This window comes from Lutra lutra, chromosome 3 (genome assembly GCF_902655055.1).
Source record: "Lutra lutra chromosome 3, mLutLut1.2, whole genome shotgun sequence".
NCBI classification, from domain to species: domain Eukaryota; kingdom Metazoa; phylum Chordata; class Mammalia; order Carnivora; family Mustelidae; genus Lutra; species Lutra lutra.
In genome coordinates this window covers 91,313,791-91,333,590 of record NC_062280.1, presented here as the reverse complement: position 1 = coordinate 91,333,590, position 19,800 = coordinate 91,313,791, and the positions used below count along the sequence as shown (strand labels likewise).

At 32.8% G+C, this 19,800-nt stretch overlaps 1 protein-coding gene across 1 annotated transcript in view; it reads right to left on the bottom strand.

The window, feature by feature from the left end:
* Nucleotides 1-19,800, bottom strand: part of LRP1B (LDL receptor related protein 1B) — a 1,982,574-nt gene that overhangs the window by 299,384 nt on the left and 1,663,390 nt on the right. The window contains 2 exon segments of the mRNA XM_047722477.1: nucleotides 1,629-1,754; nucleotides 2,387-2,579. Coding sequence (XP_047578433.1) covers nucleotides 1,629-1,754; nucleotides 2,387-2,579 — 319 coding nt within the window.

Below are 19,800 nucleotides of genomic sequence, written 5' to 3'. Positions count from 1 at the left end.
AACCACAAAAGCAAACTGAAAGAGAGAGTTTAAACAATTGCCTGAGCAATTCAAGGAAGTGTTAGATTACTAAGAAATACGGGAATCTGTGGCCCAGATTATTAAAATTGGCTGTCTTCATTTAAAGTTCACTGACCAATTGCATCACTCCCTTGTTTGCTTTGGCACAGTCTTAAATAGGAGTCTTTTACTTCTTTCACTAAGAGGTGCCCCTTGGATTGTGGTACCAATTCTCAAAGCAAAAAGATACGTGTATATTCTTATCTTAGGTGCAATTGTTTTTAAGGTAAATAAAATGATATCAAAGTGCTTGTATTAGAGTGCACAACAGATAAAACAGATCTTCCTGGTAAATAAAGACAAAAGAAGACTGAAGATAAACAGGGAATATACTTATACCATCTTGATACTTATTTTTTTTTAAGATTTTATTTATTTATTTGACAGACAGAACACAAGTAGGCAGAGAGGCAGGCAGAGGCAGAAGGAGAGGGAGAAACAGGCTCCTCGCTCAGCAGAGAGCCCGATGTGGGACTTGAGCCCAGGACCCTAGGATCATGACCTGAGCCGAAGGCAGCCACTTAACTGACTGAGCCACCCAGGCGCCCTTGATACTTATTTTTATAATGTATACATACTCAGCTCTGTTGATTTTCTAAAATGAACATATAAGATGAGGATATAGAGAAGAGGGAAAAAAAGGCAAAACTACAGCCACATCCTGAGAGTGAGTTCACCAGTTTCCAAGATGTTTGTCTCTTGTTTTTTTAATACACAAATAGTCTTAATGTTAAAGATAAATTAACATTCTTTATGTTGCTGGCTAATTTCTCATAGCAACATTGGAATACTTGAACTCTTATTTATTTTGAAAACAGTTTGAAAATTTAGCTGCTAATAAGTGTATACTGTAATGGTACTAATTAAAGATTGTAATGCCTTTTGGGAGGTATAAACATCATGCAAGGCTGCAATGTTACATTCTTAATTAACCGTTTGGAAATGATTACAAATAAGCTGCATGAGCCATTCTCTCTCATTTACATACTGTGACATACTGAGTGGTTTTACTAGAAGGCTACTGATCTACTGCCTATATATTGGTTTATTTCAGCTTTAATTAATTTTGCTATTGACTTAATTCTCAAAGTTGTAACCACAGCTTTTCGGATGATTTGCTGGTATTTCTTTAACTAACCCAACACCTTCCAACCTGCAATAAGGGGTACACCATTTGTCACTGTTCTGGTTATCATTATCTATCTTATGGTGTTACAACTAAGTAGAATGGTGAATCAAGTTCTTTTTAGAATAGAGAGATATGCCAACTGGGCACCTAAGATTGGAGGAAGTACAACTTCATGTACACTAAAACAATTTCAACGTCCATGTGTACCTTTTTTTTTTTAATATTTTATTTATTTACTTGACAGAGAGACACAGCAAGAGAGGGAACACAAGTAGGGGAGAGGGAGAAGAAGGTTCCCCACTGAGCAGAGAGCCCAATGTGGGGCTCAATCCCAGAACCCTGAGCTGAAGGCAGAGGCTTAACGACTGAGCCACCCAGGCGCCCCCATGTATGCCTTTGAGTAGCTGTATCATATCACATTTCAATTGTCTTTACTTACTCACACATCTGTTGTCATCTAGCAATATTCGATCCCCCCTGCAGGAGCAATTTACTCTCCCATTAGGAGTTAAAAGGCACAGGTCATGGCAACCTCCATTTAATAAGGAACATGGAGAAAGTTCACCTGCAATGAAGAAACTTTATTGGTAACATTTTATATTGAATTTCTATTCCATGATAGATAGAAATTAATAGCAAACTATTACACTGTCCCCATTTCTCAAAGATATAACCAAGGACGATTCAGGACTTTTGGTGAAAATCCAAACATCACAAGAGATAAGAACGTTAGAAAAACATGTCACATAAGTCATTTCATCATCTAAAACATTAGTCAAGGATGTCATGGCATCAAATAAACTAGTATCACTTAAAAACTTACTGACACTTCAGGCTGCAATTTTTGTAGATGTTCCAGTGATTAAAGCACTTTTAAGCCCAGATGTAAAGCTCACTTATCAAGAAGTATTACTTTCACGAAAACAACTTGATTTGAATATCCAGAGATTGAGAGTGAGAGAGAATAAATTTCCCAGAAACAAGTGATTAAAAAGGAATTGTTCTTCTGTTGATAAATTAAGAACTACAGAAGTTACCTTGAGCATTTCAGATAATTTTAATATATTGAGTAGTCAAATCCTGAACACTACCCCAGGAAATTTAAGAAAACAAAATCCAACTAAGTATTACTAGAAAACATAATTTTTTGAGAGATTATATTATTAAGACATACATTTAGTTTCTAGTGTAACTTACAGCTATTGGTGTCATTGGCAACAGCTATGATTCCCATTGGTTGATGTGGAATATCAGAACGAAGAATTTTTGTATCTCCCCCTGTGTATTTGTTGGAACGCAGAATAGCTCTTCTTCCCCAGTCTGACCAGAAGATATAATTGTCATAAACAGCTAAACTGAGGAAAGTTCCTGGCCCAGATTTAACAATCACCTGAAATAAATTTAAATATATATATATTTTTAAATGAATATGTAGGTATTCCTATATCCTCATCTATTTTTGCTTCAAAAATTAAAAAAATAAGATTAATCAATAGAAAAATCATCAGATAAAATGAATTTTACTAAATGTATTACCATAAAATTCTTTATAGCTTTATTTTAAATGTTTTAATCATTCTTAGCATTTACAATGCGTTTATTAATTATTTTAAGTATATTTCTATTTACTAATCATTCAGCTTATATAAGCAACTGCATTTTCTCAGTATTATGAAACAAAATCACCAGGTCAAAAATATGAGGTTGTGATTATTAATAAACATTTATCTTTATTAAGAATCATCAGATAGCCAGTGAACACTAATCAAGCTCTCAAAACTATAAAAGGATTATAAAGAACTTTAAGACCCAGGCTTTTCCTTCAGGAAGTTTTCACCATGAGTGATTAAACCAGCTATACATATATTGGCAATAAAAGTTTAAAAGTAAAAACAAAACTTCTACTTAGACCAAAATAAAGGTCTAGATTTACCTTCTCAATAAGACAACTACAAAACTGAATAAAATATATAAAACAAGGCTTTTCAGCACATTGGACATCAAGTAACAAAGGACAAGTATTCCTAATTAATTCAGGAAATAAACTGAGTGAGTCTCATGATGGCCATGGCTAAAGGCCTGAGAGAGATTCAGGTAGCAGCCTAGAACAGAAGAACCCAACAGAACCTGGACAACTCCTTGAGTGGGGTAGGGCTGAGAATTAGAGGGCAGTGGGGTTAGATCTCATAGGGCAGAGTGTCAGAGAAGAGAATGTAACAGAAAAAGAACTCTAGGTATCTGCATAGGGCTCTCCTGGATGATTCAGCCAAGTACGAAGCACATGCACAAACATCTAATACAACTTCAGGTTGGTGAAAGAGCCATGCACAAGATCAGAGAGAAGAGTTCCCAAAATTCACACAGGTCCATGAATTGTGTTTGTTAACGCCAACCAGATTTGAAAACTTGCCAGTTCACGAGAGTCTGAATAGAGTAACTGGAAGAGTCTTGCCTCAACAATGCCAAATAATCAACCTTAGACTAACTTTGCCCTAACTCCTAATAAAACTTAAAGGAAGACCTCAAAGATCAAACTGTTTCACATAGCTTAACTCTTCCCCAGAATAGAACTCAGGTATTTTAATGGAAATATGAAAAATTTACCACTAAGCTACTATGCAAGAAAAGATATAAAAGAAAAAGAAATATCTCAAATTAATTCCCTCAACAAAAATGCTAAAACTAAAGTATAGAAAGGAAAAAAATAAAGATAGAGAAATCAAAGAAATAGAACACAGGAAAAAAAAAAACAATAGACAAAAATCAATGATATTTAAAAAATGGTTATTAGAGAACTATAAAATGGATAATATATAATGATGAAGTAGGGTTTATTATAGAAATAAAGATTGATTTAACATTTAAAAAAACCCTATTAGCATAATTTACCATACTAACAGACAAAAAAAGACAACACATGTGAAGATCTCAATAAATGCAGAGAAATTATTTACAGGATCTAACATCCATTCCTGATAAAAACTTAGAATAGAAATTAAACTAGGAACAAGAGGAATGATCACTCTCACTTCTACTCAAGCTTTTCCTAGACTTTCTAGTCAGAATATTAAAGCAAAAAACACAATATTTCTAAGAAATTGGTGGGGGAAGAAGAGGAAGAAATCAAAATGCATTTATTTGCAGGTGACATAATCCTCTACATAAAAAAATTCAATAAAATCTACAAGAAAAAAGCTGCTTAGACTAACTAATATACCTAGTAAAGCTGTATGATACAAGATTGCTACAAAAATTGTGCATACTAACAATAAGTAATTGAAAATTAAAATAAAATAAATTTTCCAGTGACATAAATAAATATGAAATACTTAGTTACATGTGTAAAAGTATGTACAAGAATATAAGAACTATAAAACATTGTTAAGAGAAACTAACAAAAACCCAAATAAATAAAGAGATATAACCTATTCATGATTTGTAAGATTCAAAACCACTAAGATGTCACCTCTCCTCAAATTGGTAAATTATAACTAATGCCAATAAAAACCCAGCAGATATTTTCTAGAAATTGACAAGCTAATTCCAAATTGTGTGTGGAAATGCAAAATATCTAGAATACAAAAAACAAGACAAAAAGGCAAAAAATAAGTTGGTGGACTAACAGTACCTCATTTCAGGACATAATAAATTGAGAGTTACCAACATAGCGTAGTATTGGAAAAAGATAGAGAATTACATCAGTGGGACAGATAAGAAAGTTCACAAACAGACCAATATGTACATGGATAACTATTTTTAAACAAAACTTTTTTAAAAAGATAGTTTTTTTCAACAAATGGTACTTGAATAAATAAATATGCATACACAGAAACTAAAGTTCCATCCTTTAAAAAAAACAAACAAACAACTGAAAACATATCATAAACCTAAATATAAAATTTAAAACTATAAAATTTCTAAGGAAAAATACAGAAGAAAATCTTTATGACCTTGGGGTAAGCAAAGATTTCTTAGGTATGACATCAAAAGCATGATTCATGAAAAAGATTGATAAAATGAACTCAATCAAATTATAAAACTTCTACACTTCAAAAGATAGTGATAAGACAATGAAAAGATAAGTCACAAATTCTAAAAAAATATTTGCAAATCTTAGGTCTAGCAAAGGACCCATATTGAAGAAAAAAAAAAACCATACTTCCAAAACTCAAAATTATCATGAATATATAACCTAACAAAGAATGGGAAAGAGGTTTGAATAAATATTTTATTAAAGAATATATATGCTTGACAAATAAGCATATAAAAAGATTATTGACATCATGAGACATTAGTGAAGTAAAGTTAAAATTACTGCACCATTCTTAGAATAAAACTAAAATGGCTGACAAACCAAGCATTGGTGAGGATATGGAGGAACTTACAGGAATAGAAAGTGGTACAAAAACTTGGAAAACAATTTGTCACTTTCTTACAAAGTTAAACGTACAACTAGCATATGATCTACCCTTCTTTCCTTGGCATTTGTTTACCAAAGGAACTTAAAGCATATATCTATATAAAGACTTGTACACAAATGTTCACAGAAGCTCTACTTATAATAAGCAAAAACCATAAGCTACTTAATATCCATGTACAGATTTATGCATAAACAAATTGCATATATCTCTATTATCTTAAGCTTGGGATGTCCTCAGGAACTCGACTTTAGCAAAAAGTTGAGTTTTACTATGTCAGTTTAGCTGGACTCCCCCACTCTTGATACCTAATCACCATCAATATCTTCATCCCCTGGACTCCCCTGGTGAAGTATGATCACTTTGACCTACCATCACCAAGAATTTTGTTAGGTCAGTGTACGCAGAATCCTCCTTTAACTTCTGATGTTTCCATCCATTCTCTCCTTGACTATAAATTTCTACTTTTTCTTCTGTTCAGTATTGAGCCCATCTTTTCTCCCTACTACAAAATTCCATTGCAATACTCCCTCATATCTCTTTTGATAGTCCTAAAAAAAGCCTGTATTGACGATTTAACAAGTATCATGGATATATGTTTTCCTTAACACATACAATGCAGTACTATTGAGAAAAAAAGAAAAAGATGAACTATTGCTACATGTAACAATATGGATGGTTTTCAGAAAAATTATGCCAAGTGAAAGAAACCAGACAAAAAGAAACACATAGTATATGATACCACTCATATAAATTTAAAATGCAAACAAACAAAAACAACAACAAAACAAAACAAACAAACAAAAACAGTGTTTCCCGTGGACTAAGTGGGCAGGGGCAGGATAGAAAAGAGGGAATAAAAGGAAAATTAATGGATTTACCATCTAGTCATTTTATTTCACTTCTGCTTCTAAACCTAACCCACAGGTGGCCTACCCAAATAGTTCTCAACTCTTTAGGAAATCAGTGGATGAAGAGAACAATAGTTTAAACATGAGTATATATTTGTTAGTTGAATGAAGAGCTCAGATAACCAGAAGAGAGAATGTGACATGAAAAATATAGAAAGAAAATAAATAATTATATCACAGAGATATAATTAGTTATCATTTTGAAGTAAGAATATATATTTTCTCTGCCTCCTACTGCTGCCCCCAGCAAGAAGGCAGGCACTGCAAGCCAGGAAAAGGGTTGTCACCTGAACCTGATCATATTGGCATGGTGATCTTGATCTCAGCCTCTAGAACTTTAAGAAATAAACCTCTTGTTGCTTAAGCCTCCCAGTCTATGGTATTTTATATCAGCATGGGCTGATTAAGCTAACAGTTTCACTCCTTCCCCTTAGAAGAACCAAGCTTTAAGATTTATATCCATTTTAAGTCTTAATAAACTAAAAAAAATCAAAATGATGAAGGAAAGATTGCTTTCTATGAGAGTGTGAAAATGATAGCTGCTCTAATGTGCTATCTGGGAAGATTTCCCTGAAAAAGGGAATGATGAATACTCAATAGGACAAGAAAAGAGAAAAACAGAGGAAGCACTTGGACCAGAGGGAACAGCCAGTGTAAAAGCCAAGAAGAAGGGAGAACAGAAAATGTGGGGAAAATGAATAAAGAGTAAGGGAGCATATGGGTCGTTCAGACATCTAAGAGGATCTCATGAGGGGCAGGGTGAGAAAGGCCAGAAGGGCAAACGTACAGGGCCTTCCAATCAAGGCTACAAACCTGAATTTTGTTCTGAAAGTTATAGTAAATCTCTCATGTTTTTTAAGCACACTAATATCATTATTGGTTCACAGTTTTAAAGATCATTCTGCCTCTGGTGTAGAGACTAGATTAGATAAAAATGAAAGAGCTGCAGAGATACCAATTAAGATCCACTGCATTTGTCCAGGAAAGGGATAACACTTGATGTTTTCAGAAGGGTGAAGAATGCAAATAGCAGAGCAGTATTTGCAAACCAAGGACTTCCTGATTCACTTTTTATCCAAACTCATGAGGCTTTTCACTCGTTCATTCATTCATTTGTCCTTTTACCTTTTTAATTTTTTATTATTATTATTAATTTTTTTGTGAACAGTGAAAGCTAACATTTCATGAATGCTTACAGTATATGGGATATGTATGCATTACACATATAAAACCTAATTCTAATCTCCACATTAACAGATAATTAGAGACCATTTCCTCACACATTCATTGATAAGGATTGAAGCTTAACAAGGTTATACAATCAATGCAAGGTCACAGATTTACTAAGTGATTTGAGGCTATTTCAGATCCAAAGCAACTGAGATCTGATTTCAATTTTCTATATAAAATTTGCAGGGTGCATGGGTGACTCAGTCGGTTAAGCATCTACCCTCAGCTCTAGTCATGATCCAAGTGTCCTAGAATCAAGTTCCATATTGGGCTTCCTGTTCAGCGGGGAGTTTGCTGCTCCCTCTCCATCTGCCCCTCCCCGAGCTTGCACTGTCTCTCACTTTCTCTCTCTCTCAATAAATAAAATCTGTAAAAAAATTTGCCTTAGTTAAAGAAAGTAAAGAAATTCTTTGATATTAGCATATATGTAATGTGCTGTCTTTATTATTTTATCTATGATCCTTCAAATTAGGAATTATACTAATATCTTTGGGTCACTTTTCTATCCAGTATCATATTTTGCATGAACAAAATTCATACTTCAACGAATCACTAAGAATGAAAACAAAATTCTAATAGTTAGACATAAATAAAAAGTTATTTTTAATGGATAACAAATAGCTAGGCTTATGACAATGAAAGTTTTTCTATGTTGTTACCAAAAGTCTATTTGGTATACAGCAACTTTTATGAATTTTAACACTGATTGAGTCTAGTAGTTTACTTCTCTACTTCTGCTGACACAGAGAAAGAGGAAAAAGCAACATTAAACTCAGTCTATAATTATGCATGTTGCTTTAATAGGGTACAATAGGTTCTTCTAAGAATTGAGCTGACTCCAGACATCTCATTTCACTGGTTAGAGTTCCATGTGGAACATGGAGATGTGAAAATCCACTAAATTATACTTACTCATCTCCATGTTAAAACATTTTTATCATAAGTTCACAAATACTGCACCTTGTTAGCCTAATCAGCATCTTTATTTACAGTGCAGAAGATCTGTCATCATAAATTGCACTTTACCATGTCATATGGAAATGTATCAGTATGGCAAAATTTTGAGGCATTTGCACCTTGAACCTATAAATAGGCTCATGTTTCAAAATAAGAATTCATGTTCATTCAGAAAGTGCATTTCTTGACACATGCACTTAATCTCACATGTGTCCTCTAGATAGACAATTAAATTGGTGATGCCACATAGACTTGAAATCATGTGTCAGGAATTTAATTATGAATCATATGATTTTCCATCTTAAAACTTCTCTGGTGCCCTATTGAAAGCACTAGAACCAATGATAGAATACAGAAATATTCAGTTTTATAAACCAGACAACATAATTCCAACACCCAGATGCTAAATGTTAAGCCAAACAATTTAAAAGCCAAGCAAACAGGAGGCTTCCCAAATACCCCAGTTGACTGTCTCACTGACAGGATCGTACATAATCATGAGAAATGACAACTTGGCCCCTGTCATGGTCAGCATGACAAAGTGTTACAGATTGCAAAGAAACAACTGCCATTGCTTTAACCTTGGAGAGGATGGTGATGTGGTCAATCAGCAACTCAAAACTGAGAAATATCTCATTTAAGAATAGCTGGCTATATTTAAATTTCTTGGAAGAGTTTGAAGAAAATGGAGTATCAAAACGTCATTAGTATCCAAACAAATTTGAAAAGAACATTCACAGCAATCATCTAAAAGACTGCCTATTGTATTACCAGACTCAGTTAAAAAGGCAAACCCATCATAGAGGTAGATGAGAGAATGAATTACTTTGATTTTATACTCTTTTCTTTCTGATCTCTCTATTGACCATACTCAACCAGATGCCAGAGGACAATGAATCAGGTGACCACAAGAAAGTCTGCTAGGGGCAAGGACCAGGTGGAAGAATGTGGGAAAAAGATCTAGAGGATATAACTGAGAGAAGTAGGAGAAGGGAACCCTATTCTGAGATTCATTATTTTTCCCCAAATAAGTTATTTACCTCAGTCTCCTAATCTATAAAATGGAATAGTAAAAAACAATGACTCAGCTTTGCTCTTATTTCAGGAAAAAATATAGGTTAAGCTATTACCTAAGGGCACACAAAGGACTAAAAAAATAAACTAATATCCCCGAAGTGTTATAGCCACTCCTAACTAGAATTTGAGCAAGTTTCTAATGTTTTGATTATTGTGCCTTCATATATGATTGCAGTAATAAAGTTATAGTTTAGCCAAATTTCTGTTTAGATATATTAGACAGTTTGAGAATCAAAAGCTGATAGTATTAATAAAGAATAAACTTAAAAAAAAACCTGAATCTCTTTTTCAGTAAGTTATTTCTGCTTTGAATTCCATTAAAAAATGTCACTGTGAGACCCATTCAGGAGTGACTTGACTTCCTTGAGAATCCTTTCCTTCCTGCCCAAAGCAAAATGGCTCCTTCCTCTGCATATCCAGACAGTTTCTACACACATTCATAATGCTCAACAGAGAATATCATAAGAGCTTATACTTTATCCATCTTCCTGGCAAGACTGGAATACTTGAAATCAGCAATTCTATCTTTTCATTTTCATAAATCAAATGCTTAGAATAGAACATATTTAATGTTCAGTGATTATTTATCAAATCACTTAATACAAGAGTAATTAAAAAGTAAATTAAAAGAGTAATTAAAAACACTTTTTCTCGTGTTTGGGTTTCTTTCCTTTGCTTCTTACTTTTTAAAGGTATATTTATATGAAATTTGAACTCAGCTTTGTACTTTATTTGGTTGTGTACCTAAAGATACAATCTTTTCTTTGTAAAACGGTATTACTAAATTTGTGTTTTACTGAAACACTGTAGGCATAATCTTCTCAGGATCACATTCATGCCTTTGATAAATATTTCAGTGCTGTTACTCTCTAGATCATTGTCTAAATACAACTCTCCTGGCATTTTAATATTTTACTAGAAAAAGTGAAGAGCTAGTCAAAGAAGTATATATTAAATCAAAACCTCATGTGTCAAAGCTATACTGAAATGCCAGTCTTAATTTTTCAAATTGGGTTTTACTGAATATCTACAAAAATCAAATATTATTTTAGATGCTACATTGTAAGAGTAAAAAAAAAAAAGAAAGAACAAGTATCCTACACAAAAGGATGATTATTTGTATGCATGAAGATGTGTTTTCCAGTGTGTGTAAGTATGAATAAAACTACACAGGGGAAAGGGTAGAAACAAATTAATTTAACGCTATATTTGTAAAGACATACAGCCTAGGATTAACAGCCTGAGCTCTGAAGTTAGAATGATTGGGACTATTTTCAAACTTTTTCTTATTGTGCAACATAAATTGTTATTTCACTTCTCCAGGTCTTTCTTTCTTCTTTTCTAACAAAAACAGAGTTAATAGGTATCATAAAATTTTAGAAACTGTTAAATAATATTAATACAACACTTAACATGGTTACATTGTAAGCTTTTCATAAATGTTTGCTATAATTATTTTTGCATGATGAAGAAGCAATGAAATAAGCTTGTAAAGGTAGTACTTTAAAATACCCTCAGTCTTATTTCTATTTATTTCTAAATAACTTACTTATTTCTAAAAAAACTATTCTCCTTATAGTTCTGTTTATAATTATAGATTACAAACATATATATAAATATATAATGTATAATATATATTATATATAAATATATACATATTATTTGTATATATTAATATATAATATATTAATAACATAATTAAAATATAGTATACTAATATAAATATTTATATAATATATTACATATTATAAATATAGATATAATAGAATCATAACTAAAATTCTATTTATAATTCTAAAAAATATTCTATTTATTTCTAAAACTTACTTCTAAAACTATTAAGAATGATAAAGAATCAACTTAAAAAATAAATTTTTACAGGAGATTTCCATTTGTAAACTATATATTTTCAACTTCTGAGATCATCGCATCATCAAACCTATGCTTAGAAGTAAAATTAATATCTGCTTTGGTAAGATCCTTGAGTTCCATTTCTTGTTTTGTTGCATGTCAACTGGAAATTTCTGGTAAGATTCACAAAGGTTATTATGTCAAATTTATTAACTTTGAGGGAAAACTAAAAAGAAGTGATTTTAATTAAGCAAGCCATATTACACTTAAGCTGTCTTGAAACTCCTATCACCTTGAGTTTTAGAACTGTAACTGATTTCCAATTTTGGAAATCGAAGATTTTTTGTTTATTGTATGTGTGAGGAAGGGGTTATATCTCTTTGGAACATACTGTTCTAAACATTCTAAACATTCGCTGTTCTAAACATTCTAAATATTTGCCAGCCAAAACAAAACAAAACGAAAAAAATAACCCTCATTTGAGTTGTGGAAAGAGATGGGCAGGGGGATGGGGTAACTGCGTGATGGGCACTCAGGAAGACATGTAATGCGATGAGGGCTGGATGTTATACTGAACTTACTGAACTGATGAATCATTAAACATTATATCAAAAACCAATGATGTACTATACCTTGGCTAACTGAATTTATATTAAAAAAATAAAGATTTTTAAAAATAATACTCATTTGATTTGTTAAATGTCACTTTGAGAAAGGGATGAAAGATTTGTGATTGAAAGTTATATCCAGGGGTGCCTGGGTGGCTCAGTGGATTAAAGCCTCTGCCTTCAGCTCAGGTCATGATCCCAGGGTCCTGGGATCGAGCCCCACATCGGGTTCTCTGCTCAGTGGGGAGCCTGCTTCCCCCTCTCTCACTCTGCCTGCCTCTCTGCCTACTTGTGATCTCTCTCTGTCAAATAAATGAATGAAATCTTTAAAAAAAAAGTTATACCCAAAATGTTTACTTAAGCATTTTTATTTATATTATATTATCATTATTTATAATATATAAAATAATATATGATATTATTTTATTGATATATTATATTGATTAAATTTTATATGTGTGGTCATAGGCTACTCCAAGGTCACTTCAATAAATGTGGAAATATTTATAAAATTATATGTAACGGTAGCAAGGTGAGTTAATAAAACTCTATTTGAATTTTCATAAATATGTGGTAATATCATCTTAAAATTCTTCTTTATTAATCAAATTAAAAGATAGAACTTGAAAAAATAAAAACTCAATGAAAACTACTGCAGGATAGGCTGCATTGACTATATATACTTTCACAAACACATCTTCCTTACTATACATAGTTTTTTCAATCAACTGTGCTGAAGCATAATTTACATATAAAATGAGGTGAACTTATTTTTAACAATTAGAATAATCATGCACACATTCATTTCCACCTCCAATTCCCAACCTCACATCCTTTTCCTCAGAAGTGAACACTGTCATCAGTTTCTTGAGTGATAATACATTCTTGTAAAATGCTGCTTACTTTTAAAATTACAAAAAGTCTTACATAGTTGTTAAGGGTGATTGCCTATAATCTTTAAAATTAAGAAACATACTGTAGAAATGTGTCTCAATTTAAAATTAATCTTATTCAATAGAAATCTATTAGATGAAGCAGAAACTCAAAACAAAAAAAAATTAACAGTAACACACAAAAAATGTAAGCAAAAGGTAACAACCTTTTTACATTCAGATATGAGTGTATCTATACATCTAATCTTTTTTAAGATTCTTCAAAGTCCTTGAAATGGTTTATGATGTCTTGTATGACCTGATGCCAGTACCTCTCTGTAATTATCACCTATTATTCTCCATATTGGCGCTCTATTCTGGGCACAATTTGTGTCTGATTGTGTCTCAAACATAGGAAGCACATATAAGGATCTCACACAGGCTGTTCTCAGTGCCTGAGAGATGCTTCTCTAAAATACCCACTTGGCCAACTAGCTCACCCCTTCAAGAATTAGCTCAAAAGTACTTTTGAGGAAAAGGTGATCTTTTCAACAAATGGAGTTGAAACAACTGGATATAAATATGTGTGTGTGTGTGTGTGTGTGTGTGTGTGTGTGTGTGTGAGTGTGTGTGTGTACAGAAAGGACAGAAGGACAAAAGGACGGAAGGGAAGAGGAAAGGAGAAAGGAAGACCTGCAGGCCCAGATGGTTTCAATAGTGACTTCTCTCATATAGTCAAGAAAGAAACAAGACCTGCACAAACTTTTTCAGAAAACAGAGAAGAAGGAAATGCTTTCCAACTCACTCTGTGAAAGTAGAATAACCCTAACAACTAAATCTAAAAAAGACATTACAGAGAAAGAAAATCACAGGTCAATATTTGTTATCCATGCAAATATTTTAAACAAAAAATAATAATTCTGATCTAACCTGATATGGAAACAATACTACATGATGATCAAGTGTAGTGTATCTCAGGAATTCATAATTATTTGAATATTCAAAAAAACAATAATATGTAATTCACTATATGTATTCATGAAATAAAGCAGAAAAATCATGTTATGTTAATAGATGTAGAGAAAACATCTGATGAAAATCAAAACCAATTCTTGATAAAATGATCAGCAAATTGGAAGCAAAAGGAAATTTCCTCAAACCAATAAAGGATATTAATGAATACCCTAAAGCAAGGGTATTACTTATTAGTGAAAGCCTGAATTGTTTCCCCCTAAAATTATAAAACGTCTGGAAGGAAACAAAATAAAATATATATTTTTTTATTTTGAGGTAGACAAAAATTTCTTAGATAAATGCAAATAACATGAACCATAAAAAAAGATTGATAAATTCAAATTCATCAAAATTAAAATGCTTTTCCCTTCAGATACATTACTAAACAAAGATAAAATATATGGATACAAGGCAAGCCACAGAGTAGGATAAAATATGCATATCATATTTATCAGGCAAAGTACTTAGAATCAAAGTAAATAAAATACCCTAGGACTCAATCATAAGAAGGCAAATTAAAAAAAAATAAGTAAAGGAATAAAGATCAACAAAAGATACTAACAGCTATTTCACAAAGAAATTAGGTAAGTGGCCAGTAGCCACATGAAAAGATGCTCAACATTATTAGCATAAGAAAATGGAAGTTAAAGTCATAATGAAATATTAATATACACTCCAGAATGGATGAGAATGTGGAGTAAGCAGAACTCTCATATGCTGTTGGTGGGACAGTTAAATGGTATAGTCACTCTTTAACATTTTTTTTAATTAAACATGCACCAATCATATGTCCCAGTCAATAAAAGCATATGAGGAAACATTATGGAGTGATACAATGTGATATAAGTGTGCTATGTGTTTATTGTGGTAGTCATTATATAATCTTATACATTTCTCAAATGTCACCAAACTGTATATTTAAATTCAGTGAATTTATCTTATGTAAATTATGATTCAGACTCAATTATTTTTTAAAAAGATAATTGCAAACATTTTGACTGGATATTTTGATGAATTAAGGGAGTACTATTTATTAAGATAAAATAAAAGTATTTTGATTATGAAAGCTAAATACAAAAAATAATGTCCTATCATTTACAATTATACACTAAAATGCTTAAAGACACAATGTTTAAATGTCTAAAAGATACTTCAAAATCATCCATAGATTAGAAGTGTGAGGGCTCTTTAAGAAACAAAACTTAACATATATTACAAATTACTGAAGTGGAGTAACTTGTACAAGGGGTACATTATACTATTATCTCAACTTTTGTAGCATTTTGAGAATTTTTTTTAGAAGATCTTATTAATTTATTTGAAAGAGAGAGAGCATGAGCAGTGGGTGAGGGGCAGAGGGAGAAGCAGACTCCTCACTGAGCAGGAAGCCTGACATGTGGCTTGATTCCAGGGTCTGACCTGAGTTAAAGCCCACTGCTTAACCAGTTGAGCCACCCAGGTGCCCCAATATTTTGAGGATTTTTTGTTAAAAAGGTAAAATTTAAAAAATGTTAAATGTAAGAGAAGAAACTTAAATTAGTTGTCCTTATTATAACTATCCCATGAAATAAGATGGTATATATTTTTGGGGCACCTGGGTGGCTCAGGGGGTTAAAGCCTCTACCTTTGGCTCAAGTCATGATCCCAGCCTCCTGGGATCAAGCCTCACATCGGGCTCTCTGCTCAGCAGGAAGCCTGCTTCCTCCTCTCTCTCTCTCTGCCTGCCTCTCTGCCTACCTGTGATCTCTGTCAAATAAATAAATAAAATCTTTAAAAAAATAAGAAAAATTTAAAAAGATGGTATATATTTTTAATTCAGGAAATAAGTTTCAATGTTCACCAAGTAAGTTGCAGAAACAAGTTTAGAAAACAAAGTTTCTTAAAACCAATGCATGACTCCCTACACGTTCTATTATCACACACACACACACACACACACACACACACACACACACAGCTAGTGATCTAAAGACAACAGATTTAGACTAATAAAGACTTAGATTCTTAAGAGAATAGGTGGTGGGCGCCTGGGTGGCTCAGTGGGTTAAGCCGCTGCCTTCGGCTCGGGTCATGATCTCAGGGTCCTGGGATCGAGCCCCACATCGGGCTCTCTGCTCAGCAGGGAGCCTGCTTCCTCCTCTCTCTCTGCCTGTCTCTCTGCCTGCTTGTGATCTCTCTCTGTCAAATAAATGAATAAAAAATTCTTAAAAAAAAAAAAAAAAGAGAATAGGTGGAACAGTCTTAGAGACTGTTGATAGTAAAGGAGTCCATGAAATAAAATTTGATATTTTCTGTATTATTCAGCTATTGCTTGAAAAGCTTAAACTTTGTAAACACATTTTCCTTTTATCTGTCATAATCATTTTAAAAAATTATTCACTGAATATTTTTGAAGGAAAAATGAATCTGAAAAGCAACACCGTTCTGACAGTTCACAATTATATAGCTCAACCCTAGGAAGTGGGTTAATGTCTTCTTAATGTTGCAACCACTTTCCTGTCTACCAGTGCCACATACTGATTTAAAACCACAGAACTAGGTGTTATTCAGAAAATGGAATCTTTCTATCAAAAAGATATCCTGAGAAAATGGATTCATTATGCCAGCATTTTACAGTACTTTCAATCGTGTTTTAATATTAAGAATACTGCTTTCCTTGAATTATGTTCAAAACAAAATATTTAGACATGTTTAAAGCTATTGTAACCATTTGCTGTAGGTGAATCCAGGGCAAATGTCTTTTAAATGATGAAGTGCATGCTTCATCCACAATTTATCAAAAGACAGAGAGAGAGAAAGATGAATGGATTGACTTGGACAGCTAAAAGCCTATAGTCTGTTTTCTTCTGATGCAATAGTAACACTGATGATTTAACAAAAATAATAACACTGATGATTCTTCATTACTCTTAAGTCTTTAAACCTTTTAAGGAAAGAGGGGTAGATAGGATAGCCAATACAGAGACAGCTCTTTAAGGTGCTGCACCAATAAATAATTTGTCAGTAAATAAAGAAGAACTTGGTTTCAGAAGTAGAATTTAGTGATTCAGGACTACAAAAAACACCCAGTGCTCATCACAATAAGTGCCCTCCTTAATCCCCATCACCCAGTTAGCCCATCAACCATCCATCTTCCCTCCAGCAACCCTCAGTTTATTCTGTATAGCTAAGAGTTTCTTACAGTTTGCTGCCATCTCTTCTTTTTGGTTCCCTTTCCCTGTGTTTAGCTGATTTGTTTCTTAAATTCCACATGAGTAAAATCATATGGGGTTTGTCTTTCTCTGATGGACTTATTTTGATTAGCATAATACACTCTAGCTCTATCCACATCGTTGAAAATAACAAGATTCCATTCTTTTTGATGGCTGAGTAATATTCCATTTTACACACACACACACACACACACACGCACGCACGCACGCACACACACACACACGCACCGCACACCACACCTATGTATCATCTATCTATCTATCTATCTATCATCTATCTTATCTAAAGAAGATGTGGTATATATCCACTTCTCAGTCAATGAACATTTGGACTCTTTCCAAAATTTGGCTATTGTTAATAATGCTGCTATAAACATCAAAGTGCATGTCCTTTGAATCAGTATTTTTGTATCTTTTGGGTAAATACCTAGTAGCTCAATTGCTGGGATGCAGGGTAATTCTATTTTTAACTCTGGAGAACCTCCATACATATCTTCCAGAATGGCAAAACCTAAGCAATTTTAAAGTATGATTACACTTGGGTAATAGGAGCTTTGGGTAGATGAACACAGTATCATTACAACATGAACTCTTCCTATACCCACCAGTTCTTATGAATTAAGATTTTCTATTTCATCAATTTGTAATGAGCCCTAACCATTCCATTTTCTTCCAAACTTTTTTTGTAATCTGGGAGCAAAATCTATACTCCATTAAGTCATTTACTTCAGCAATAATATCTTGTCTCCCACAGATAACATCCTAGACTGATAAGAGATTTTCTATTAGAATTTCATACCACTTTAATCAAATAAATTATATGAATGCTATTTATAAATGTTATACTAAGAGGAAGCTTCAACATACATTTATCAAGTTCATTCTCAATACTGTTGTGTATTATAGTCAAAAAACAAACACTGAAATATGAATACTCAAGTATTCAGTAAAATAATTTGTATTCCAGGCTAGGAGAAAAAAAATCAGTGAAAACTACTTGATATTCACTACTAAGAAAACTTGCTGACCTCCAAAATACTTAACCTCTACACTATAAATATTGAGATCTTTTTATTCCACTCATCAATGGCTCTTCCTCACTTAAACATTATAATTTTTAAGATTGAAAATAAATACATGTAGAATATTAAGTATTTCTTGCCACATATGTTCTTAATTAAAAATAAGAAGAAAGCAAGTCAAACAGACTCTAAGTCACCCCTCCCCTTTTAATTGTCTAAGTGCAGAAGAAGTATTTCAAGTAAAAACTGGGCCTCAGTGTAAGAGAGAATAAAATTTGAGCTTTTCAGCCTACCTTAAAACCAGTCATAGGAAATGTTTCAGAAACATTGCTATCCTGAAAGGCCTAGTCATATATTTTTAAGTGTATCTTTCAAGAAACATTAATGTAATTTATCTGCAGCATAAGATAGCATTACTCTAGGTTTTTGGGTTTCATTTTCCAGAGGAAAAACTAAGGTACCATGAAGAAAACATTTTTTCATTCCAGCTTCTAAATGAGATAACAGTAAACAGAAAAATATGGTAAATGTATCCCATTTCCTTCTAATTTTTTATTATGTACATGTTACACATGTGAATATATAAATATATATTTAATCATGATTTTATAAGAAAGTTTACAGGATACAATTAATATGTCACATAAGGAAGTTGTTTTATATATCATTTTTTCTGAATTAGGTTTTTTAAGGAGTATACTATGACCCACAGCATAATTTAAACCACGTAATTATAAAATACTAGAAAATGAAAATTCAAGAATCTTTAATTTTGTATCCATAAAATGCTACTAATTTCTTTAACCCTTAGATTACATGTATATTTTTAGAACCCCTGTGCACTGTTGGTGGGAATGCAAATTGGTGCAACCACTGTGGAAAACAATATGGAGGTTCCTCAAAAAATTAAAAATAGATTTACCATATGATCCAGTAATTCCACTACTGCATATTTATCCAAAGAACACAAAAGCACTAATTCAAAAAGGTATATGCAACCCTATTTTTACTGCACCATTATTATTTTTTTTTTATTTATTTATTTGTCAGAGAGAGAGAGAGAGAGCGAGCACAGGCAGACAGAGTGGCAGGCAGAGGCAGAGGGAGAAGCAGGCTCCCCACAGAACAAGGAGCCTGATGTGGGACTCGATCCCAGGATGCTGGGATCATGACCTGAGCCGAAGGCAGCGGCTTAACCAACTGAGCCACCCAGGCGTCCCTACTGCACCATTATTTACAATACCTAAGCTATGGAAACAACACAAGTGTCCATCATAAGATGAATGGATAAAGATGTATTATGTATATACAATGAAATATTCCTCCACCATAATGAAAGAATGAAATCTTGCCATTTGCAACAAAGTGGATGGATCTAGAGGGTATAATACTAAGTGAAATAAGTCAGTCAGGAAGACAAATATCATATAATTTCACTT